This window comes from Aquarana catesbeiana, linkage group LG04 (assembly GCF_042186555.1).
Source record: "Aquarana catesbeiana isolate 2022-GZ linkage group LG04, ASM4218655v1, whole genome shotgun sequence".
Classification (NCBI taxonomy): Eukaryota; Metazoa; Chordata; class Amphibia; order Anura; family Ranidae; genus Aquarana; species Aquarana catesbeiana.
In genome coordinates this window covers 636,663,490-636,688,269 of record NC_133327.1, presented here as the reverse complement: position 1 = coordinate 636,688,269, position 24,780 = coordinate 636,663,490, and the positions used below count along the sequence as shown (strand labels likewise).

The 24,780-nt window shown below is 47.4% G+C and overlaps 1 protein-coding gene across 2 annotated transcripts in view; it reads right to left on the bottom strand.

Moving 5' to 3' along the window:
* Nucleotides 1–24,780, bottom strand: part of LOC141140867 (spermatogenesis-associated protein 7 homolog) — a 381,599-nt gene that overhangs the window by 324,610 nt on the left and 32,209 nt on the right. For both annotated transcript variants that reach the window (XM_073628391.1, XM_073628392.1), the window contains exon 2: nucleotides 23,208–23,282. In XM_073628391.1, coding sequence (XP_073484492.1) covers nucleotides 23,208–23,282 — 75 coding nt within the window. The remainder of the gene's footprint in view (nucleotides 1–23,207; nucleotides 23,283–24,780) is intronic.

Below are 24,780 nucleotides of genomic sequence, written 5' to 3'. Positions count from 1 at the left end.
GCAGGCTGATTGCAGACAGCAATAGATCACTAGTAGAAGTGATCTGTTGCTGAACACCTACATGTGGCATAGCTCCCAACTGTCCCTGATTTGGAGCAATGTTCCTCTGTCCCTCATTCCTCCTCATTTGTCCCTCATTTTGGTCTGATCTATATAGTTGTATATAAAATGCCCTTTTTATCTTTCAAAAAGTGTTTCCCAGTGCTAAACCTTTCATCCAAATTCTAAGTCGTTGCATTTGTAAATTGTAAAAGTCAATATAAAGGAATAATAGTAGTAAAAGAAAAGCCCTTGTGGATTTATTTTAACCTTTTTTTTAGTTACTTCTCCTTTAAGGGGGTGTGGCAGGAGGCATGTCCTATGCCTACATCCGTTTGCTAGTAGGTGTCCCTCATTCCCATCTCAAAATGTTGGGAGGTATGCATGTGGGAGTCTGGATCTGTTCTGATCTCCACTAACCATGCCCAGAACCCATCATGAAAAATAAAAAGTGAACTTAAAAAGTGTTCAAAAATGACATCGCTGATTAGTGAGTGTGACAGTGAAAGGAGTTGGACAAACCATAATACCCCCATTGATCAGGGCCTGGACAAGGGGTGGGTAGAAGGGGCGCTGCTCTGGGCGCAGTGGTGTATTGCAGGGATGGGGGCACCCTGTGCCAGTTGCTTCTGTTACAAGGCTGATAGGAGCAGTGACAGCGACATCACTGCTAACCCTAAGGGAAGGGGGGGGGTGCAGTTTGGCATCTTTGCCCTGGGTGCTGGATGACCTTGTCCTGGCACTGCCATTGATGTACACAAAAGTAACAATTAATTCACAGTGATTTACATGTATTTATTTTTTTTTTTAAGGCTGGCTTCTGTGCAAAGCAAAAACGTGTAAAAACATGAGTTTTACCACGGGTTACCACAACACACGATAAATGCACGATATGATGTATGGTGCATTGAGATGCCATTCATGTATAATGGCACCCCAACAAACAAGCAGGGTATCTATTAATGTACCTATGGTGCAGAACACCAAAATACAGGTTGTGTGCTTTATGCCCATTGTGGTGCATTGCCAGCCTCCATGCACATTAGCGTTTTTTTAAGCTCCGACAAGCTGTTATTAGCATTTTTATTCTGCTCCTAGAAGCTAAATAGTGTTATCCTATGTGTCCATGCACACTACTTTAGGCTATTAGCATTTTTTGAGCTTCAGAGTCTAGGAGCAGAAAATTCATTTTTTAGCGTTTTTTTTTTTTTCATGTACTGCAAAAACGCTAATAAAATGCTAATTCTCCTAAAACTAAATGCTTCTAAGGCTCCATGCACACTAGCGTTTTTCATAAGCTCATAAAAAGCTAGAAAAACGCTGGATGAAAAATGCTGATAATAGCATTTTTGTGCCATCTTCTAGTAGCATTTTAGTAGCTTTTAGAAGCATTTAGGAGCATTAGCATTTTATTAGTGTTTTTGCAGTACATGAAGAAAATAAAAAGCTAAAAAAAAGCTGTTATTAGCATTTTAGTAGCATTTAGAAGCAGTTGGGAGCATTTAGTAGCGTTTAGGAGCATTCAGCGTTTTTTTTTGGCTGGAAAAACACTACAAAAAAACGCTCAAAAACAATTTCTTTTCTGCTTCTTCTAGATGCTGAAGCTCAAAAAACACTAATAGCCTAAGTAGTGTGCATGGACACATAGGATAATGCTATTTAGCTTCTAGGAGAAGAAAAAAAATGCTAATAGCTTATAGGAGCTTAAAAAAATGCTAGTGTTCATGGAGCCTAAAGAAGCATTTAGGAGCATTTATTAGCATTTTTGTAGTACATGAAGAAGAAAAAAAAGCCCAGAAAAGCTGTTAGGAGCATTTTAGTAGCATTTTGAAGCAATTAAGAACACTCAATGTTTTTTTCAGCTGGAAAAACGCTCCAAAAAATGCTACAAAAACATTTTTTTTCTGCTCCTAGATGCTGAAGCTCAAAAAAAGGCTTATAGCCTAAAGTAGTGTGCATGGACATATAGGATAACACTATTTAGCTTCTAAGAGCAGAAAAAAATGCTAATAACAGCTTCTAGGAGCATAAAAAAACACCAGTGTGCATGAAAAAGCTACTAAAATGCTACGAGAAGCTGGCACAAAAATGCTTTTATCAGCATTTTTCATCCAGCGGTTTTTTCTAGCTTTTATTTGAGTTTATGAAAAAAAGCTAGTGTGCATGGAGCCTTATGAACGGGTTGTTTTAATTAATGCATAAAGTACAGCACAGTAACGGATGTGTGGTAGAGCACCGCAACAGGCCGCAAATGTCTGAAGGGGCCTTAACGGTTGCTCCAGCTGCCCAAGTACCCCTTGCAGTGTTAGGCCCCTTTCACACGGGCGCCTCTGTGTTGCGGATTCTGCTTACTCAGCGGGGGGATCTCTCCGCTGATCTCCGCTAAGCAGGCGGATGAGAGGTCAGTGTCCGCTCACTGTGCAGAGCGAACACGGACAAAGTCCCATTCTCCTCTATGGGGAAATCGGATGGAAACGGACCGCCTGTGCGTTTCCATCCGATCCTATGTGATCCACCAGACAGATGGAAAATAAGACCACCATCCGTCTGGTTTTTGCAGGCAGGATCGGATCCGATTGCGGCGAGTGTCAGCAGACATGTATCCACTGACATCCGCTGCTCCATAGAGGAGACTGCAGGGTCCGATCGGGTCCGCCTGAATAACTGATCGGATAGCCTGTGTGAAAGGACCCTTATGGTTGGACCCAACCCCTGTCACCCTCGCTAATCATCTTGGTCTGCATGTAAATGCAGGGAAAAACAAAGAATGTGAAATCTAAAACCAATATACTGAATATCATGATTATATGTATTAACTAGGGATGAGCCGAACACCCCCCGGTTCGGTTCGCACCAGAACCCGCGAACGGACCGAAAGTTCGCACGAACGTTAGAACCCCATTGACGTCTATGGGACTCGAACGTTCGAAATCAAAAGTGCTCATTTTAAAGGCTAATTTGCATGGTATTGTCCTAAAAAGGGTTTGGGGACCCGGGTCCTACCCCAGGGGACATGTATCAATGCAAAAAAAACTTTTAAAAACGGCCGTTTTTTCGGGAGCAGTGATTTTAATGATGCTTAAAGTAAAAAAAAAAAAGTGAAATATTCCTTTAAATATCGTACCTGGGGGGTGTCTATAGTATGCCTGTAAAGTGACGCGTGTTTCCCATGTTTAGAACAGTCCCTGCACCAAATGTCATTTTTAAAGGAAAAAATCTCATTTAAAACTGCTTGCGGGTTTAATGTCATGTCGGGTCATGGCAATATGGATGAAAATCAGTGAGACAAACGGCATGGGTACCCCCCAGTCCATTACCAGGCCCTTTGGGTCTTGTATGGATATTAAGGGGAACCCCGCACCCAAATTAAAATAAGGAAAGGTGTGGGGCCACCAGGCCCTATATACTCTGAACAGCAGTATACAGGCGGTGCAAACAAGACAGGGACTGTAGGTTTGTTGTTAAGTAGAATCTGTTTGTAATTTTGAACATTTTTAACGTGTTTAGCTCCAGCCAAAAAATCTTTTCTAAGCTTTTTGGAAAACATAGGGAAGGGTTATCACCCCTGTGACATTTGTTTTGCTGTCTTTCCTCCTCTTCAGAAGATTTCACCTCACTTTTTTGTCCCAATGAAAAATGTTTTTTGAAAATTTGGGTTTTTTTGTGGAACAAGGATTGGAAAGCATCAGTGGAAAGGAGAAATTGTTTTCCCATATTAACTCTTACAGGAGAGAATTTCCCTTCCTAGGGGTAGATTTAATCTCACTTCCTGTTGTCTCCTTCCGTTTGCAAGTAGGAGTCGTTTGTAAGTTAGATGTTTGAAAGTAGGGTCCTGCCCTATATACTCAGCAGAAATTTGGGCCTTAGGGGTTGCTGTGGCCACAACACTGTAAGCCCTCACAGGGCCCTGCTGTGAAATATTAGATCAAGAATTGTAATTACATGCCCCTGTTGAACAGGAGCTGAAAAATTAGGCCTTAGGCACTGGTGCTGGTGCCACAACACTGCAACCCCTCACAGACACTCTAGTTGGAACGCAGGAACGAGCCCTGCTGCAAATTATTGCTTCAAAAATTGTAATTACACGCCCCTGTTAGACAGGGGCAGAAAAATTGGGTCTTAGGCACTGGTGCTGGTGCCACAACACTGCAACCCCTCACAGACACTCTAGTTGGAACGCAGGAACGAGCCCTGCTGCAAAGTATTGCATCAAAAATTGTAATTACACGCCCCTGTTAGACAGGGGCAGAAAAATTGGGCCTTAGGCACTGGTGCTGGTGCCACAACACTGCAACCCCTCACAGACACTCTAGTTGGAACGCAGGAACGAGCCCTGCTGCAAAGTATTGCATCAAAAATTGTAATTACACGCCCCTGTTAGACAGGGGCAGAAAAATTGGGCCTTAGGCACTGGTGCTGGTGCCACAACACTGCAACCCCTCACAGACACTCTAGTTGGAACGCAGGAACGAGCCCTGCTGCAAAGTATTGCATCAAAAATTGTAATTACACGCCCCTGTTAGACAGGGGCAGAAAAATTGGGCCCTAGGCACTGGTGCTGGTGCCACAACACTGCAACCCCTCACAGACACTCTAGTTGGAATGCAGGAACGAGCCCTGCTGCAAAGTATTACATCAAAAATTGTAATTACACGCCCCTGTTAAACAGGGGCTGAAAAATTGTGTCTTAGGCACTGGTGGTGGCGCCCAGAACCAAAAATGTTCTTACAAGCTATCAGCGTGATGATTGAGGAGGAAGAGGATAATTACTCAGGGATAGTCACTCAGCATCAGCATAGGCAGTCTTTGAAGGGATCTGAGATTTCAAAAAAAATTATTCGGTTACATCAGCATCAGGTGCTTGGTAGCTGGTGGTGATCCAAGACTCATTCATTTTTATGAAGGTCAGCCGATCGACCGAGTCGGTGGACAGACGCACCCTGTGATCGGTTACCACGCCTCCAGCAGCACTGAATGTGCGTTCCGAAAGAACGCTGGATGCAGGACAGGCCAGTAGCTCAATTGCATACTGTGCAAGCTCTGGCCAGTGATCCATCCTCAAGACCCAGTAACCCAGAGGATTTTCGGTGGGAAAGGTGTCCAAGTCTGATCTTGCCCCTAGGTATTCCTGCACCATGTAAAACAGACGCTGGCGATGGTTGCTGGAACCGATCATACCTTGGGGCTGCGGACCAAAAAATTGTCTGAACGCATCGGTCAGACGGCCACCTTCTCCACCGCTCCTTCTTTGACTGACCGAAGCCTCAGCAACACGTTGTCCAGAAACAGGAGTTTGTAACCTCCCAGTCTCTGGGAACGCATTGCACAGACCTTTCTGCAAGGCCTCCCGAAGATGTTTCATCCTCTGCTCCCTCTGCGATGGCAAGATAAGGTCCGCAACCTTACCCTTGTAACGTGGATCAAGGAGGGTTGCCATCCAGTATTGGTCCTTCTCCTTGATACCACGAATACGAGGATCCTTACGCAGGCTTTGCAGGATCAGGGAGGCCATGCAGCGTAGGTTTGCTGAGGCATTCGGTCCGGAGTCCTCTGGGTCACTAAGAACGACATGGTCCGCAGCCACCTCCTCCCAGCCACGTACAAGTCCATGTGTTTCTTGGGACTGATCCCTTAAAGACTGCTGCTGATGCTGAGTGCCAGGCTCCACCTCCATACTGACACAATCTTCCTCCTCCTCCTCTTCCTCCTCGTCCTCTTCCTGTGTGATCGGCGGGCACGCAGGAACACTGTCTGGATAAAGGGGGCCTTGAGAGCTAAGGAAGTCCTCCTCTTCCTGCCTCTGTTCTGCCTCAAGTGCCCTGTCCATTATTCCACGCAGCGTGTGCTCCAACAGGTGGACAAGGGGGACAGTGTCACTGATGCATGCACTGTCACTGCTCACCATCCTCGTGGCCTCCTCGAATGGTGACAGGACAGAGCATGCATCCCTGATCATGGCCCACTGGCGTGGGGAAAAAAAACCAAGCTCCCCTGACCCTGTCCTGGTGCCATAGTCGCACAGGTACTCATTGATGGCCCTCTGCTGCGTGTGCAGCCGCTGCAGCATGGCCAACGTTGAGTTCCACCTGGTGGGCATGTCACAGATTAGGCGGTTCTTGGGCAGGTTAAACTCCTTTTGGAGGTCCGTCAGCCGAGCACTGGCATTATATGACCGGCGGAAATGCACACAGACTTTCCTGGCCTGCCTCAGGACATCCTGTAAGCCCGGGTACCTGCCCAAGAACCGCAGCACCACCAAGTTAAGGACGTGAGCCAAACAGGGCACATGGGTCATTTGTCCCTGTCGGAGGGCAGAGAGGAGGTTGGTGCCATTGTCGCAAACCACCATTCCTGCCTTAAGTTGGCGTGGCGTCAACCACCTCTGAACCTGCCCCTGCAGAGCTGACAGAACCTCTGCCCCAGTGTGGCTCCTGTCCCCCAAGCACACCAGCTCAAGCACCGCATGGCATCTTTTGGCCTGCGTACTTGCGTAGCCCCTTGAACGCCTACGGAGCACCGCTGGTTCCGAGGAAGAGGCCATGGAGGAAGAAGAAGAGGAGGGGGTGGAGGAGAGAGGTGTGTCACAATCAGCATTTTGGAGGCGTGGTGGCGGAACAACCTCCAACACTACTGCACCTTGTCCTGCATCCTTCCCAGCTGCCAGCAGAGTCACCCAATGCGCCGTGAAACTTAGGTAACGTCCCTGTCCATGCCTGCTGGACCATGAGTCAGCGGTAATATGCACCTTACCGCTGACCGCCCTGTCCAGCGAGGCATGGACATTGCCTTCCACATGCCGGTAGAGAGCCGGAATCGCCTTCCGTGAGAAAAAGTGGCGTTTGGGTACCTGCCACTGAGGAACCGCACATTCCACAAACTCACGGAAGGGGGCAGAGTCTACCAACTGAAAAGGCAGCAGTTGAAGTGCTAGCAATTTTGCCAAGCTAGCATTCAACCGCTGGGCATGTGGATGGCTGGGAGCAAACTTCTTTCGGCGGTGCAGCAGCTGGGGCAGGGAAATTTGCCTGGTACAATCTGACGTCGGTGTACCAAAAGCAGATTGCCCACAAGTACTTGGCTGTGACACACCTAATTCTACACCTGCATTCCTCTCACTGCAGGTCTCAGAGAGGACTGAAGATCTAGTGGGGTTGGAAATCTCAGCTGATGAGGAGCAAGGAGAGATCCTCTTTGTTCTTTGGTGTGGGTCTTTTAGATACGCTTGCCAACGAACTGCATGGCAGGTCAACATATGTCTGGTCAAGCATGTGGTACCCAAGCGGGAGATGTTTTGGCCACGCGAGATACGCTTGAGACATATGTTGCAAATAGCAGCGGTGCGATCTGATGCACTCGTCTCAAAAAAGGCCCACACCAAAGAACTTTTTGAATAACGCGCAGAGACTGCAGCGCCCTGCACATGTGGAGCTTTGGGGTGTGATGCAGTCAATGTGCTGCCCTTAGGCTGGCCCCTGGAGGGCATCCTGCCTCGTTGGTGATGTGCTGCCGCCTCCTCCTCCTCCTCCTCCTCCTCCTCCTCCTCTCTCCTATCAGGCACCCACGTTGAGTCAGTGACCTCATCATCCCCTCCCTCCTCATCACTGGAGCAAACCTGGCAGTATGCTGCAGCAGGGGGAGCATGACTGCCAGATTGCTGTCCTTCTTGGGCACCCCCTCTGTCCGCGCTCATGTTACTGCCTTCATCGAGCTCAGTATCGTCATCAGAGCCTTCCAAACGCTGGGCATCCTCCTGGAGCATGTACCCAACACTGTGGTCAAACAGTTCGAGGGAATCCTCATGAGGACATGGTGGAGCTAGGGAAGGAGTCACTGATGACATTGAGCTGAGGGAAGAGGCCGCTGCTTTGCCAGACAAAGCACCCTGGGCATGGGTGAGAGAGGATGAGGAGGATGAGGACGGCTTGGTCATCCACTCGACCAAGTCTTCCGCATGTTGCGGCTCAACACGGCCAGCTGCCGAAAAAAAGGCCAAGCGTGTCCCATGGCCACGTGCTGATGAGGATGCACCGCCTCCACGACCAGCACTAGACACAGAGCCTGCTTGCCCTCTCTTATTGGCTTGTGACTGTCTGCCTCTCCTTCTTGGCCTTCCAGACATACTAATGGCCTGTAGCTGCACTAAGCTGGGATAGAACACCTGTAATTTTCTTCAAGTAGCTTTATATACTGTAACCAGACAAGCCTGCCTGTCAGTAGGAAGATAACAGGAACGGATCTAGCTGAACACTGTGAGCAGGACGCACTGTACTAAATGTAAATAGTCTAGCTGCCTGACCGTGGTACTAATAGGATCAAATAGAACACCTGTAATTTTCTTCAGGTAGCTTTATATACTGTAACCAGACAAGCCTGCCTGTCAGTAGGAAGATAACAGGAACGGATCTAGCTGTACACTGTGAGCAGGACGCACTGTACTAAATGTAAATAGTCTAGCTGCCTGACCGTGGTACTAATAGGATCAAATAGAACACCTGTAATTTTCTTCAGGTAGCTTTATATACTGTAACCAGACAAGCCTGCCTGTCAGTAGGAAGATAACAGGAACGGATCTAGCTGAACACTGTGAGCAGGACGCACTGTACTAAATGTAAATAGTCTAGCTGCCTGACCGTGGTACTAATAGGATCAAATAGAACACCTGTAATTTTCTTCAGGTAGCTTTATATACTGTAACCAGACAAGCCTGCCTGTCAGTAGGAAGATAACAGGAACGGATCTAGCTGTACACTGTGAGCAGGACGCACTGTACTAAATGTAAATAGTCTAGCTGCCTGACCGTGGTACTAATAGGATCAAATAGAACACCTGTAATTTTCTTCAGGTAGCTTTATATACTGTAACCAGACAAGCCTGCCTGTCAGTAGGAAGATAACAGGAACGGATCTAGCTGAACACTGTGAGCAGGACGCACTGTACTAAATGTAAATAGTCTAGCTGCCTGACCGTGGTACTAATAGGATCAAATAGAACACCTGTAATTTTCTTCAGGTAGCTTTATATACTGTAACCAGACAAGCCTGCCTGTCAGTAGGAATTTAACAGGAACGGATCTAGCTGAACACTGTGAGCAGGACGCACTGCACTAAATGTAAATAGCAGGAACGGATCTAGCTGAACACTGTGAGCAGGACGCACTGCACTAAATGTAAATAGTCTAGAAGATAACAGGAACGGATCTAGCTGAACACTGTGAGCAGGACGCACTGCACTAAATGTAAATAGCAGGAACGGCTCTAGCTGAACACTGTGCGCAGGACGCACTGCACTAAATGTAAATAGCAGGAACGGATCTAGCTGAACACTGTGAGCAGGACGCACTGCACTAAATGTAAATAGCAGGAACGGATCTAGCTGAACACTGTGAGCAGGACGCACTGCACTAAATGTAAATAGCAGGAACGGATCTAGCTGAACACTGTGAGCAGGACGCACTGCACTAAATGTAAATAGCAGGAACGGATCTAGCTGAACACTGTGAGCAGGACGCACTGCACTAAATGTAAATAGCAGGAACGGATCTAGCTGAACACTGTGAGCAGGACGCACTGCACTAAATGTAAATAGCAGGAACGGATCTAGCTGAACACTGTGAGCAGGACGCACTGCACTAAATGTAAATTGCAGGAACGGATCTAGCTGAACACTGTGAGCAGGACGCACTGCACTAAATGTAAATAGTCTAGAAGATAACAGGAACGGATCTAGCTGAACACTGTGAGCAGGACGCACTGCACTAAATGTAAATAGCAGGAACGGATCTAGCTGAACACTGTGAGCAGGACGCACTGCATTAAATGTAAATAGTCTAGATAGAAGATAACAGGAACGGATCTAGCTAAACTGAATACAGTGTATATATATATATATGCAACACCTGGGATGCATATATATACACAATACACTGTAAGTGCAGCTAACTGACTGACTGTTCTGCCTAATCTATCTAACTCAAATCAAATGACACTGTCTCTCTCTCTCTCTATCTCTCAGCACACCGGAACACACACTACACAGGGCCGCCGTGCAGGCGGCCTTATATAGTGTGGGGTGTGTACTAAATCCCCTGAGCCATAATTGGCCAAAGCCACCCTGGCTTTGGCCAATTACAGCTCTCTCTACTGACGGCGCTGTGATTGGCCAAGCATGCGGGTCATAGTGCATGCTTGGCCGATCATCAGCCAGCAATGCACTGCGATGCCGCAGTGAATTATGGGCCGTGACGCGCCACACGAATTTAGCGCGAACGGCCCATAACGTTCGCAATTCGGCGAACGATCGAACAGCCGATGTTCGAGTCGAACATGGGTTCGACTCGAACACGAAGCTCATCCCTAGTATTAACCTGACACTGCATATTAGAACACAATATTATTCACATTAGTGGTGCTCTTATGATGTCTTAAATCTAGTTTACTCTTCTATATACTTTTTCTACAGTGGCAAAAATCTTTAGCCTAATATTATTCTGTTTCTATAAAACATGAACCTCAATTTCCATGCTATTTTAAAACTTTTGAAGGATTACTTCCTTCTCGAATTCTGTATTCTGAGCCTCCAGCGTGTGCTCCTATTCTTCCTTTACGGCCGCCCGCTATTTGAGGGTAAGCAGAAAATGTGTATAAGAATTCCCTAGGGGTATAATACTTCAGCTTGCTCCAAAACCTTCATCTGTCATATACTTTATCAGTTATATTTGTTATAATGTGTTTTTTTTATGGCCTAATATGCAGGGCGTGCCCTTACTAGATTAAAATTCAGAATATGTGTTTCTTTTCCTATGCAAAGGGAGAATACAGTTTTAAAGTGCACCTGTCATGTAGTATACCTCATCCTAATGATGTTGACTAGAATGAAAGTGGAGGTAGGGATTGCGATAATGGCACTCCTAGCTAGCCTCAACCTTTACAGAGATATTTCAGCTTGTGGGACAACAATCCAAGTGCCACAGGAGGACTGAGAGTGATTGTCACTTGGGACTCCATAGTAAACCCTTTACAAACACAAACAAAAGCTGCCATCTTATGTTTTCTATGGAAGCGCGCACCGCTCACAGTATCTATTGTAACAATTCTGATGTTCAGGAACCATCTGTGACACTCACTGCCACGCAGAGAGGGAGGTAACAGAGCTTAAAGAGGACTGCAGTCTGTTCACATAATTTGTAATAAAAACATTGTTACCATTCTGAAACTTCCTTCCAACCACTTTGCATATTTGTTTATATATACTGTGTGTGTGAGACTCACCTGGGACAAAGGCTTTTGGAGGGGACTGAATGCTAGCCTCTTGCCTACCAACTATGGGCCCTGGCATTTGAGGGAGCTACAAGCATTTAGGAAGATATTCTGTTATGTAATGCAAAAGGATATTATTAAGGAGGCCATGATGGTCTCTGCCAGTTTGGGACTCAGTGGACAGATGTATGTGAAAGGAATGCTGATTAATGAGATCTGGAAAGCCCGGGTCTCTCACCCAATAGTTTATTGTGCTCATTAACACACCTTTGCCTCCTAGCAAACTATTGGGGGATGCGTTTATACTTATGTGTATTGTAAGTTGAGTGAGGAGACGGCAAGTCTACCCTGAAAGGTCATATCTCTGAGTCACCAAGTCTGGGTAAATGATTAGATAACTAGCTCATGTTAATTAGGTTTCTGGTTACAGGTGTATTGTTAGCAGGAGCGGACTGACCATTGAGCCACTCGGGCACTGCCCGAGGCCGTGGGCCACTAGGGGGCCCCATCAGGGTTGCCAGTCTCAGTAAAACCAGGGACAGTATGGACCAGGGGCAGCCAATAGACAGTATGGACCAGGGACAGCCAATAGAAACATGTCTGTGTATACTGTGTGTGTGTATACTATGTGGCCCCATCATCTCTGATTGGCTGGGGGCCCCATAATCTCCTATTGCCCAGGGGCCCCATGAGTTGTCAGTCTGCCCCTGATTGTTAGAGTAATATGAGCAGGAGGGGTGAACCTCCTCTTCAACTGTATGTAAGACTTTATTCTTGTTCTAATAAACAGTCCACGTTCAGCAACCAAAGGAGTATTGTCTTGTTGTGTTTGTTGTTATCGGTTGGAATATCTGATATCTATATTCAAACTGGGAGGAAGCGGTATATGATAAAAGCACTCAAGCAGAGTGTGGGACGTTTTGTTACACTGTGATTCTGTACTTGCCAAATATGCTGCAGAAATCTCCCTCCACTAAGTCTGGCTGCAGCCATTTTAACTGTGGGCAGCTGAAGCTGCTGCCTGTTCACTTCCTGGATTTACACAGACACGCAGAGGCACACCTCCAGCTCTTCAGCTCTCATTGGCCCTCTTATGACTCATCCCCCCTCCCTTCCTGGCTTATGATGTCATAAGCCTAGGCCAGGGATATGCAATTAGCGGACCTCCAGCTGTTGCAGAACTACGTCCCATGAGGTATTTACTGGCAGAAAAAAAAGTTTTACTATGCAAAGTTAAAAAAACAAGGGCAGAAGATTTAATAGATGGAAAGTTGAAAAAATAACTGAAGGTCCGCTTTAAATTATGATAACGTTTAAAAGAGGGAAGGAATTTATTAGGTTTAGGAGAAGAGAGCGGCAGGGGTGGCGCTGAGCATGCTCTGTGCGTCAATGGACACGCAAAGTGCGGCTTGGGAGCAACCCTCTATGGCAAGTGGCTTTCTATTCGGGGAGGCGGAGCCAGGAGCGCCGGCAGGGGACCTCAGCAAAGGGGGGTTGGGGCTGCTCTGTGCAAAACCATTGCATGGAGCAGGTAAGTATGACATTTTTATAATTTGAAAAATACCTTTAGAATTGCTCTAAATATTGTAAAAGAAGAACTTCATTAAAATAGTCAGAGACTAGCAGCAAGCAACTGCTGAGACAATAATTTGGTCAGACGTATGTAGTGTAAAATATAGTGTATATAATGTAGGAGTCTGTTAGGTGGATGGAGGAAATTCTCCTGCAGAGAAATTGTATTCTGACAGTGGCATTAGACATTGTCAAAATACACTGATAATAAAAAAGATTTCTCTTCACCCTCGACCCCTTCCCCAGCGCAAATTCTCTCTTCACAACACATATCCTCCTTTCCCCCAGCAAAAACTCCCCCCCCATCCCTTCTTTCCATAACAAATGGGTCAGAAAAAACCCTATATATAGTGTAACTGAGACTCCCCCCTTGTGTTCTGGGGGCACAGTCCACCCAAAGAAATTTGGAGAATTTCCTTTTGACTGAGCGTAGAAAGGACTGTGGGCTAGAAATCGTAAGAGTTTGCAGAAGATATAGCAAATGGCGTAGTACATCCATTTTCAAAATGTGATCTCTTCCAAACCACAAATGAGAAAAGTGGCACCATTTTTGCTGATCTGTACAAAGGGTTGTAAAGAAAGGAGGGAAATTTCCTTTAAAAGTGTGTGAGAGGGCGGGCAGCCCTGCCCCAGGTCCTGTTTGCCAAGGTGAATTATGAAGAAAGGATCCTGTTCACTTTCACACCTGCAGTTAGTTGAGAGCATAGGGCATCAAACCAGTGTAGCATATTTTTGCCTATTCAAATGAAAAGGGGGTTATTGAACAGAGGGCGTAGCCACATTGTGTTAACCGTGGAAGGGGCCTAAATTTAAAACCCACCCTACCTTACAACAATCCTTTCTATCCACTGCACCCTTCCACTGACACTTTAAAGTAGCCCATCCTACCTATAGCAACCCACACTATCAACACCACACCAAAGTGGCCCATTCTATCTCAACACTCCAAATCAGTCCATCATATCTAAGGCACCCCAAAGTGGACCATCCTAACCACAGCACCCCAAAGAACCCCACACCAGCGGGATGCACAGGGGGAGGCAGTGGGGTGGAGGGGGGGCTGCAGAGTGGTCAGGGGGGGCGCAGAGTAGTCAGAAGGACAGTGGGATGCACAGGAGAACAATGGGATGGACAGGGGGACTGTGGGATGGACAGGGGGACTGTGGGATGGACAGGAGGACTGTGGGATGGACAGGGGGACAGTGGGATGGACAGGGGGACAGTGGGATGGACAGGGGGACAGAGGGATGGACAGGGGGACAGAGGGATGGAAATGGGAACAGTGGAATGGACATGGGGACAGTGGGATGGACAGAGGGATGGACAGGGGGACTGTGGGATGGACAGGGGGACTGTGGGATGGACAGGAGGACTGTGGGATGGACAGGAGGACTGTGGGATGGACAGGGGGACTACTGTGGGATGGACAGGGGGACTACTGTGGGATGGACAGGGGGACAGTGGGATGGACAGGGGGACAGAGGGATGGACAGGGGGACAGAGGGATGGAAATGGGAACAGTGGAATGGACATGGGGACAGTGGGATGGACAGAGGGATGGACAGGGGGACTGTGGGATGGACAGGGGGACTGTGGGATGGACAGGAGGACTGTGGGATGGACAGGGGGACTACTGTGGGATGGACAGGGGGACTACTGTGGGATGGACAGGGGGACTACTGTGGGATGGACAGGGGGACTGTGGGATGGACAGGGGGACAGAGGGATGGACAGAGGGATGGACAGGGGGACAGTGGAATGGAAATGGGGACAGTGGAATGGACATGGGGACAGTGGGATGGACAGGGGGACAGAGGGATGGACAGAGGGACTGTGGGATGGACAGGGGGACTGTGAGATGGACAGGGGGACTGTGAGATGGACAGGGGGACTGTGGGATGGACAGGGGGACTGTGGGATGGACAGGGGGACTGTGGAATGGACAGGGCGACTACTGTGGGATGGACAGGGCGACTACTGTGGGATGGACAGGGGGACTGTGGGATAAACAGGGGGACTGTGGGATGGACAGGGGGACTGTGGGATGGACAGGGGGACTGTGAGATGGACAGGGGGACTGTGAGATGGACAGGGGGACTGTGAGATGGACAGGGGGACAGTGGGATGGACAGGGGGACAGTGGGATGGACAGGGGGACAGTGGGATGGACAGGGGGACAGTGGGATGAACAGGGGGACTGTGGGATGGACAGGGGGACTGTGGGATGGACAGGGGGACTGTGGGATGGACAGGGGGACTGTGAGATGGACAGGGGGACTACTGTGGGATGGACAGGGGGACTGTGGGATGGACAGGGGGACTGTGGGATGGACAGGGGGACAGAGGGATGGACAGAGGGATGGACAGGGGGACAGTGGAATGGAAATGGGGACAGTAGAATGGACATGGGGACAGTGGGATGGACAGGGGGACAGAGGGATGGACAGGGGGACTGTGGGATGGACAGGGGGACTGTGGGATGGACAGGGGGACTGTGGGATGGACAGGGGGACAGTGGAATAGACACGGGGACTACTGTGGGATGGACAGGGGGACTACTGTGGGATGGACAGGGGGACAGAGGGATGGACAGGGGGACAGAGAGATGGACAGGGGGACAGAGGGATGGACAGGGGGACTGTGGGATGAACAGGGGGACTGTGGGATGGACAGGGGGACTGTGGGATGGACAGGGGGACTGTGAGATGGACAGGGGGACTGTGGGATGGACAGGGGGACTGTGGAATGGACAGGGGGACTGTGGAATGGACAGGGGGACAGTGGGATGGACAGGGGGACAGTGGGATGGACAGGAGGACAGTGGGATGGACAGGGGGACTGTGGGATGGACAGGGGGACTGTGGGATGGACAGGGGGACTGTGAGATGGACAGGGGGACTGTGAGATGGACAGGGGGACTGTGGAATGGACAGGGGGACAGTGGGATGGACAGAGGGACAGTGGGATGGACAGGGGGACTGTAGGGATGGACAGGGGGACTGTGGGATGGACAGGGGGACAGAGGGATGGACAGGGGGACAGTGCAATGGACAGGGGGACAGAGGGATGGACAGGGGGACTACTGTGGGATGGACAGGGGGACTACTGTGGGATGGACAGGGGGACTGTGGGATGGACAGGGGGACTGTGAGATGGACAGGGGGACTGTGAGATGGACAGGGGGACAGTGGGATGGACAGGGGGACTGTGAGATGGACAGGGGGACTGTGAGATGGACAGGGGGACAGTGGGATGGACAGGGGGACAGGGGGATAGTTGGATGGACAGGGGGACAGAGGGATGGACAGGGGGACAGTGGGATGGACAGGGGGACAGTGGGATGGACAGGGGGACAGTGGGATGGACAGGGGGACAGTGGGATGGACAGGGGGACAGAGGGATGGACAGGGGACAGACAGTGGGATGGACAGGGGACAGACAGGGACAGACAGTGGGATGGACAGGGGACAGACAGTGGGATGGACAGGGGGACAGACAGTGGGATGGACAGGGGGACAGTGGGATGGACAGGGGGACAGTCAGAGGGGGGTGGGGGGACAGCAGTAGAACTGAGGGGGGTGGGGGTCTGGGGACAGCAGCAGAACTGAGAGGGAGTGTGCATTGCTCACTAAACTAGGTAGGTAGTGAAAGTTACAGTTACACTAACCTGAAGTTTGTCTGGCGGTGGCGGCGGGCGGACCTCGTGGGTGGGAGGGAGCCGGAGGGAGGACTCGGACGAGGCGGCTCTCAGATGGAGAGAAGTTGGAGAAGTTGGGCAGCTCAGAGTCGGCCTGGGTTGCGCTGCTGGCTGGCAATGTGCTTCAAGAACTTCTGCTTCACGAATCACCGGCTGCAGTGCTGGAGTAGTCGGCTCGGGCGGCGGGTCCGGGACGGGCAGGCAGTGGCACCACTGACTGGGGCTGGGCACAGCCACAGGGCAGGGCAGGCTAGTAAGACGTGTGGCAGCCTGGCAGGCTGGCGGCTCAGTCAGCGGCTGCTCTCTTCTGGGACTGAGGCGCGCTGCTCAGCCGAGTGTAGACTAGAGTGCGGGTGGCCAGGTGCCCACTGCTGCTGCGCCTGCAGTGACTATCACGTGAGGGACGGTGCCAGCTGACGTCACTGGTTGCTAGACGCGGGGCGGGCGGCCCTAGCCTAGCAACCAGTTAAACTGCATGGTGTGTGTTACTGTGTACTACTGTAAAAGAGTGGCGGACTCAGAGACGGAATCGGACTGGTGCCAGCCCCGGCGGTGTGGTTTTTTTTTCATTCCGGGACACTGTATTGTCCCGGAATGAAGGTACCCGGGACACGGGACAAAAAGCTGAAATAAGGGACAATCCCGGGCAATCCGGGACACGTGGCCACCCTAGCTCTGTAGGGTTAGTTTCAAGAATTGACAGTTAAAGCGGAGCTTCACCCAAAAGAGGAAGTACCACGTTAAAGCCTCCTCTCCCGCTCTTCTTTAGAAAATGGCACTTTTTTTAAAGGGGGGGGGGGGGTGCAGGTACTTGGTTTTGACAGGTACCGGCTTCCACTTCTGCTCAGATCCCCTAGATGATCCGAGCAGAAGATCTCCTCCCCCCTTCCCGCAAGGACCATTCACACTGCGCATATGCAGTGGGAACCTAGCTGTGAGGCCGCAAGCTGTCACATCTGGGTGTCCACAATTAAGATGCCGGCACTAGAGATCGAAGAGGTATGGAGAAAACGGCTCAGGTAAGCACAGTGCAGGATCCCGGGACAGGGGAGTGTCTGTTTTTTAAAAGTCAGCAGTTACAGTTTTTTAAATTTTTACAAATATGACTCGAGCTCCTCTTTAACCTTATAGAATGCTTTGTCCACATCTGTAAACAACAGTAGTAGAGTAGAGGGGATGGAACAATAATGGATAAGATTAAGTGCTCTGATGGTATTGTCCCTAGCCTCTCTACAAGATGAAATGATACAGGACAAGTATGGTAGGAGGTGTAGAGAAAGAATTTTTTGGTATAGAGTTTAAAGTGATATTAATGGTTCTTTTTTTTTAAAACAACAAATATGTCACACTTACCTGCTCTGTGCAGTGGTTTTGCACAGAGCAGCCCCAATCCTCATCTTTTTGGGTTCCCTGCTGGCGCTCCTGGCTCCTCCCTCTTGACCAGTCCCCCCAATAGCAAGCAGCTTGTTATGGGGACTCTAGTGTGTGCTCGCTCCCAAGCCCTGCTCTATGCGTCCATAAGAAACACAGAGCTGTGGCTCGGTCCCTCCTCTGCTCTCTCCTAATTGGCTCATTGGCTGTGATTAACGAGCAGTGGGAGCCAAGGGCTCCTGCTGCTGTCTCAGCCAATGAGGAGAAAGCGAGAGACAGCCGAGGCTCCCATGCACATCGCTGGATCACGAGGGGGCTCAGGTGAGTATTAGGGTATGCCTGATGGTAAAAAACCTTCAGCCTTTACAACCACTTTAAGGTCAGTATTTAGAAGCAAAAAGGACCTGTATCTAGAGCATATTGAAAGATCGGCAGGTTTTGGGACCACAGATATGTGTGATCACATGGTATCTTTGGGTAGGGGGTGCTCCTGAAGAATAGAGTTAAATGCTTTGGCGAATCTGGGGGCAAGGGGTTGTTGAAAATTCTGATAATAGAATGGCGTATGGGCCGGGAGCCTTACACCAGGGCATAGGGCTTGGTCAAATTCTTCCTCTGACAGGGGGAGATTGAGCTTGTTATGCATGGCACAGGTACGTTTTGGGAGTTGGGATTCAGTAGGGTAGCGTTGTATCAAAATGTCCCTATTTTCAAGGGAGGTGGAGGCTAAGGGTCTGCCAGATTATAGAGTGCTATGTAGAACTCTTTGAAACAGGCCACAACATCAACTGATTTAGTTAGCCTATGGTGCTGTGGGGATACAATTTGGGGAACAAACATGTGTATAGTTGGATCTCTCAGGGACTTTGCCAATAGCCGGCATGGCTTATTGCCAAATTTGAAAAACCTGCCCGTTTAAACCACATTCTCTTATAAACTGCGCTTGCTGGGATTACGGTAATTCTGGTGAGCTACAAACATAATCTATTTTTATTTATTTCAGCTTTGAACTCTGCTAAGAAAAAATATGATATGTTCACTGAGATTATTTATACACTGGGTCGTAGCATTCATTATTTTATAATGACAGATCTGGGCTGTATATGTAACCTGTCAGGAATAATTATACTGCTTTTCAAAGGACTGCAGTAACCCCGTATCAAGAATCAAATTTTTAATTACATCGATCAATCGTCAAGGGACACGAGCCTTAACTCATAGAGGAAGCACGGTCATGGTAAATAATAGGAGATCTCGCTTCTCATTTGTGTCCTTTGAGGTGTACTAGCAAGGTAGTTTATAGCTTGTTACCAAAAAAATGTGTAGCGCACTATCCCCGTAGGAGCTGCTGAATTAGTTGTACAATCTGCCATTCATCCATACTGCCATACACACCACAACCCATGAGATAGAAAGAGTCCATGTTAGGATTTCTTACTTGATCTTTATTTGTGAGATTAACTTGAAGAGATCTAGAGATGTATGAGATGCCCATGAATGTTTCAGAAGAATAGGTTATCATCCACGGCCTTGGCCTTTTTAGTGGATTTCCCCTGTCCAGTCCTTACTGCAAACTATTGATTCCAATTTACAAGACAAATCACTCTGAATGATTCCCCCTGTAATGGTTCTCACTGCAGACTATTGCTTCTTCTGTTATCAATCTGGCTGAAGATTTACCACTCTGAATAGTTCCTCTGCCCGACTGGTTAGGCCACTGGGCCTCCCTTGTGGACTCTGAATCCGACTCAAACTCCTCCAACTCCTCCCAGAGCATGTGACCCTCCCCTTTTATGAGAGACCTCCCCTTGACCATGGAAATTAACCATTGGTCAATCCTCTCACAGGGGTTTCCTGCCACTCAGGTCTCAGCCCATCCTCTCTTTCCAGCAGAATCCACTGTTATGCAGAGAAGGTCTACCTGAGCCCAAGTGTAGGCGGCCACACCCCCTTCTATCCCGGTACTTCCAACCCTGAATTAACCTCCAGGCCCAGTAAAGAACACAGGCCTGGCTAAATTTACCTGTCACTAAATTCTACGCTATCAAGATAGATAATAAAACACCTACCTTAAGGTAGAGGGCGCTATAAATGTTATAAACATATTTTTCATATTTTTTTTCTGCAAATTTGTTTTGTTAAAAGTATCTTGTTAGTTTAGGAAACTGTTCCAGCTGACAAGAAGAAAAAACAGGCCCTTGGTGGTACCTATAAGTACTTTTATGAATTAACAAAACATTTTCTGTGTGCTTTAGTTCTGGATGCTATACCTCTGGCGTAATGCATACATGCTATGTGGCAGATGGGCATTAACGCCGGGCTGTTACATATATGACCCCGTCCCCCCCATCCATGGGGCTCCATTGTTGCATGTTAAATCTGTCTGTCTCTATCTGGGCGAACCAAAAGTCAGAAAAGTATAAAAATGGCTTCAACGTACTGTAGGTCCCCACCCACAGGACAACCCCTCTAACATATTTCACCCAATTTTAATGAAGGCCTTGCCTCTATGAATAAGCATGAAATCGGGTAAACTGTGTTAGAGGGGATTCTTCTGTGGGTGGGGATCTAAGCTGAGATCATCTTAGAGTAAGAGTGCAGCTGGGGTCCATTTTGTTGTAGTCCTGATTGAGCCTGATGAGCCTACATTAAGCCTGACCAGCAGCTGTAAGCAGCATAACAGCTACCTGGAGAAACTGAATGGGGGGTCTGAGCGGTACCGTTTTTTGGGCATTGATGTTACAGCTAATCACAGTGGTCACATGTTCAGGTACTCTGCCTCCCAGCATTAAGATCCACTTAAAAGGCCACCTGTAGGTGTCGACAAGGAGTAAATACAAAGTATGTAGGCACCCCTACCATGTTCTCATTTACACAGACCATGAAGAAAAAGCATATACAGTACATTATATATAGACAAAAACTTTGTTTTTTTTTAATTTTTTTGACAGCTGTCAGGTTTTTATGGCTGTCCCTACTAGGAAGATTTACCCTCCCTATTTGTACTGGTGTCCACTGTCACCTAGAAAAGGGGAACACTGATGGGTTTTACTTCCTCTTTTGCTCGCTGCAAAGCCTGCAAATGAAAAGCATAATGAGCTAGTATGCATTGCATACTAGACCATTATGTGCCACTTACCTGCAAAAGAATTAAGCGATGTCCCCTGTGTAGGCAGCATCCATCTTCTGGCCCCTCTTCCTTCCAGGCCACGGACTCTGGCTCTGTGATGACGTCACTCCCGCTCATGCGCATAGGAGCCACGATTAACGGCACTGGCTAGGGAAGAAACGGCACTTACTTTCCTTTCTTCCCTGCGCATGCGCCGTTGGAATTTTCGGCGGACTACAAGTGAAATATCTCCTAAACGGCGCACGTTTAGGAGATATTTTCACTACCTTATTCTAGGCTTACCTATAGGTAGAAGTCCAAAAAGTGGGTTTACACCCACTTTAAGAGCAGGCCTTTGAGAGGTGTTAAAAAAGCCTCTCAAACATCTATGCACAAAATACAATAGACAGCACATAGTGCTGTTCACACTAAGCATTAGCGTCGTGTCGAGTCAGGAGGTGTTTCGTTCATTTACTGTAATGGAATAGGCATTTGTGGAGCACTTTTAACGCTTGTCAAACGCTTCAAAACTGCCCATAGGGCATTTGGGGAGCATTTTTAACTCCTCAGTGCTTGTAAAATGCCTGTCTAATGCCCATACTAAAGCTCATTGACGCCTGTCTGACGCCCATACTAACGCCATACAAACGCTATAGGAGCATTTGTTGAGCCTTAGAAATTTAGTCAAGTGTGAACAAGCCCTTAAAGCGGAACTAAACCCATCAAATTACCAGTTTAAAAAAAAAACTGTCACATTCCTGGAATGCTGGGATTGCTAACTGTAATATTTGCGTGTGCTTTCAACCAAACTGTCAAACCATCAAATGAGCCATAACTGATCACATGTGGAGCACCATCCTCCCCTACTTGGGCGAGACATGTTGAGTTAACATGTCTCTCCACAAATCCTTGACATATATGAATATAGCATCCTGGGCACAATATTTTTTGCAAAACTTATTCTCAAGCACGTAAATGTATATTGTTCACCATGGGTTTTTTCATTAAGCCTCTATTGACTATGTAACCAAACAATATTTCACAATGGTTGATATAGATATATATTGAAAATAGCGACAATTTTGAAAAAAAACGCAATATTTTTTACTTTTTGCTATAATAAATATGCCCCAAAAATATATAAAAAAATAATTTTTTCCCTCAGTTTATGCCGATATGTATTCTAATACAAATTTTTGGTAAAAAACAAAAACAAAAAAAAACGCAATAAGCGTATATTGATTGGTTTGCACAAAAGTTATAGAGCCTACAAAATAGGGGATAGTTTTATGGGATTTTTATTACTACTTTTTTTTTACTAGTAATGGTGGCGATCTGCGATTTTTATCGGGACTGTGACATTATGGCGGACACATCGGACAATTTTGACACATTTTTGGGACCATTGGCATTTATACAGGAATCAGTGCTATAAAAATGCATTGATTACTGTAAAAATGTCACTGGCAGGGAAGGGGTTAACACTAGGGGGCGATCAAGGAGTTAATTGTGTTCCCTAGTGTGTGTTCTAACTGAAAAGGGGAGGGGACTGTGTAGGGGAGATGACAGATTGCTGTTCATACTCTGTATGAACAGATGATATGCCTCTTCTCCCCTCAGAGAACCGGAAACTGTGTGTTTACACACACAGATCCCGGTTCTCCATGTGTCAGCAGTGATCGCGGGAGCCCGGCGGTGATCGTGACCGCCGGGCACTTGCATCGGCTCTGGGGGCGAGCAGCGCGCGTGCCCCTAGTGGCCACAGGGCGAAGCGAAGTTACATAACGTCGCTTCGCCTAGCCGTGCCATTCTGCATATTCAGTACAACTGCGGCGACTGGTCGGCAAGTGGTTAAAATCTTCAAAGAAAATTTATTGAAAGTGAAAAAGTATGATCCCATAAAAGTTCATTTTCAATGTGATATTTGAAGTTAGATACATTTCTGGAAGGTTATTATTTGGAATGCATATTTGGGCAAAGATGACACTACTTGGGTCATTAATGTGATAAGTTCCCTATAGGCTGCAATTTTAGGAATGGCAGTTGGTGGGCCAAAGGGATGAGAATTGTCAAAAAAAATGTCTCCAAACTGGATACTTTTACCAGGGTTGCAAAAAAAAGAAATGTGGTTGTGGGCAGTTCTCTTTGCAATCAGAGTACTTACGTGTACTTTTCATGCTTCGGTGTCCCTTGAATGGTCCTACCATAGAATACTTGGGAATCAGCACTGCTGGGGTCTCTAAAAGAGAAGACATTTATATATTATGTACAATTTTTTTTTACTTTCCAAACTGTTAAATCAATATAATAAAAGCCATTTATATACCCCAACTTCACCCCCACCCATGTGACTAGGCTGTAATATTCACTTATACTTATCACTTATATGTATACTCATATCTGACAACCAAGCCCCATAAACAGCATACAACGACAAGATTAAATATTCATGAGTAGTCATAAGGGTGTGAACAGGAAGACCGGAAGAGAGGTCAGATCTCTCGAAAACACTTCTCAAATCTATCTTGTTTTTTAAATTGTTTTGTCTGGTAGGGGCTGTGAAAGTAAAGTATAGCCTTACCAATTTTTTTATGTAAGCTCCCAGCACAGGGACCGACCTGTCAAAGACAGTTCCCAGTCCCCACTAACGATCTGTAGCCGGTGGGATCGGCTATCGATTATGTGACCACTGCGACAGCCAATCACAGTGGTCACATGATCTCTAAACCTTCTCGATCTCCAAATGTTCAGAATCCTTTAAAGGGACACCAGGGCAGGTGGGAAGGGATTAAAGTAGAAATAAAGGCAAAACTTTATCTGTTTTGGATGGAGTGGATAGGGATCAGTTTTTATTGCTGTCTGTGCCCCCGTTAGGAAGATCCACCCTCTCTATTTGTCCTGTTTATCGCTATCACTGAGTAGGGAAAATAAAAATCCCAAATTTTGGTTGTCACCAGAAAAGGAATAGAGGGTCAATCTTTCAATGGGGACACTAGTTCCAGAGACCCTAGTGACAACCAGGGATTCCCTCACTTTAGAGGAATTTCCTCTCAATTCCTGGTTTGGCTATGGGACCGGAAATGAATGAAAATCTCCCCAACCATCCTTTACTCTATCCAAAATTAAAAAAAAAAATTAAAAAGGTTTGCCTTTGGTTCTACTTTGAGCCCTTGTTCACACTAAACACGGCTTTAAAATCGTGCGAGTTCATCTGAAAAATCTCAAAGCCGCATTTTAGTCCAACTTCTGGGGCGACTTGAAAGACATGTGTGCGGGTTCATTCATGCACAGATGTCTATTGAAGTCGCTCCCAAAGTCGCCAAACATAGTGCAGGAACTACTTTTTGAAAGCGGTGCGGCGCTGCAAGGTCGGCGTCGCACTGACTGGGACGCTCCTATTGGCGGCAATAGGCTCCGAGTTGACATGCGATTTGACCTGTCAAATCGCATGTCAAATCCTGCCAATATGAATGGGGGCTAAAGTCCAATTATGCTACACAGCCACCTAAGACTGCTCTGAAAACACTGCTGTGCGATTTCATCATCCTGTTACAGGAAGTGGAAAAATAGGAGATCTACTGGCATGATCAACAAGTAATAAAACTATGTTAATGGGGGGGTCAGAAATAAGTAAACTGCTGGGTTGATATATAGCAACATACAAGTACATGCTAATTTTAATTTTTCCCATAGCTCCAATTTAATAAGTGATTAAAAATTCTATATAAGACTGTTAT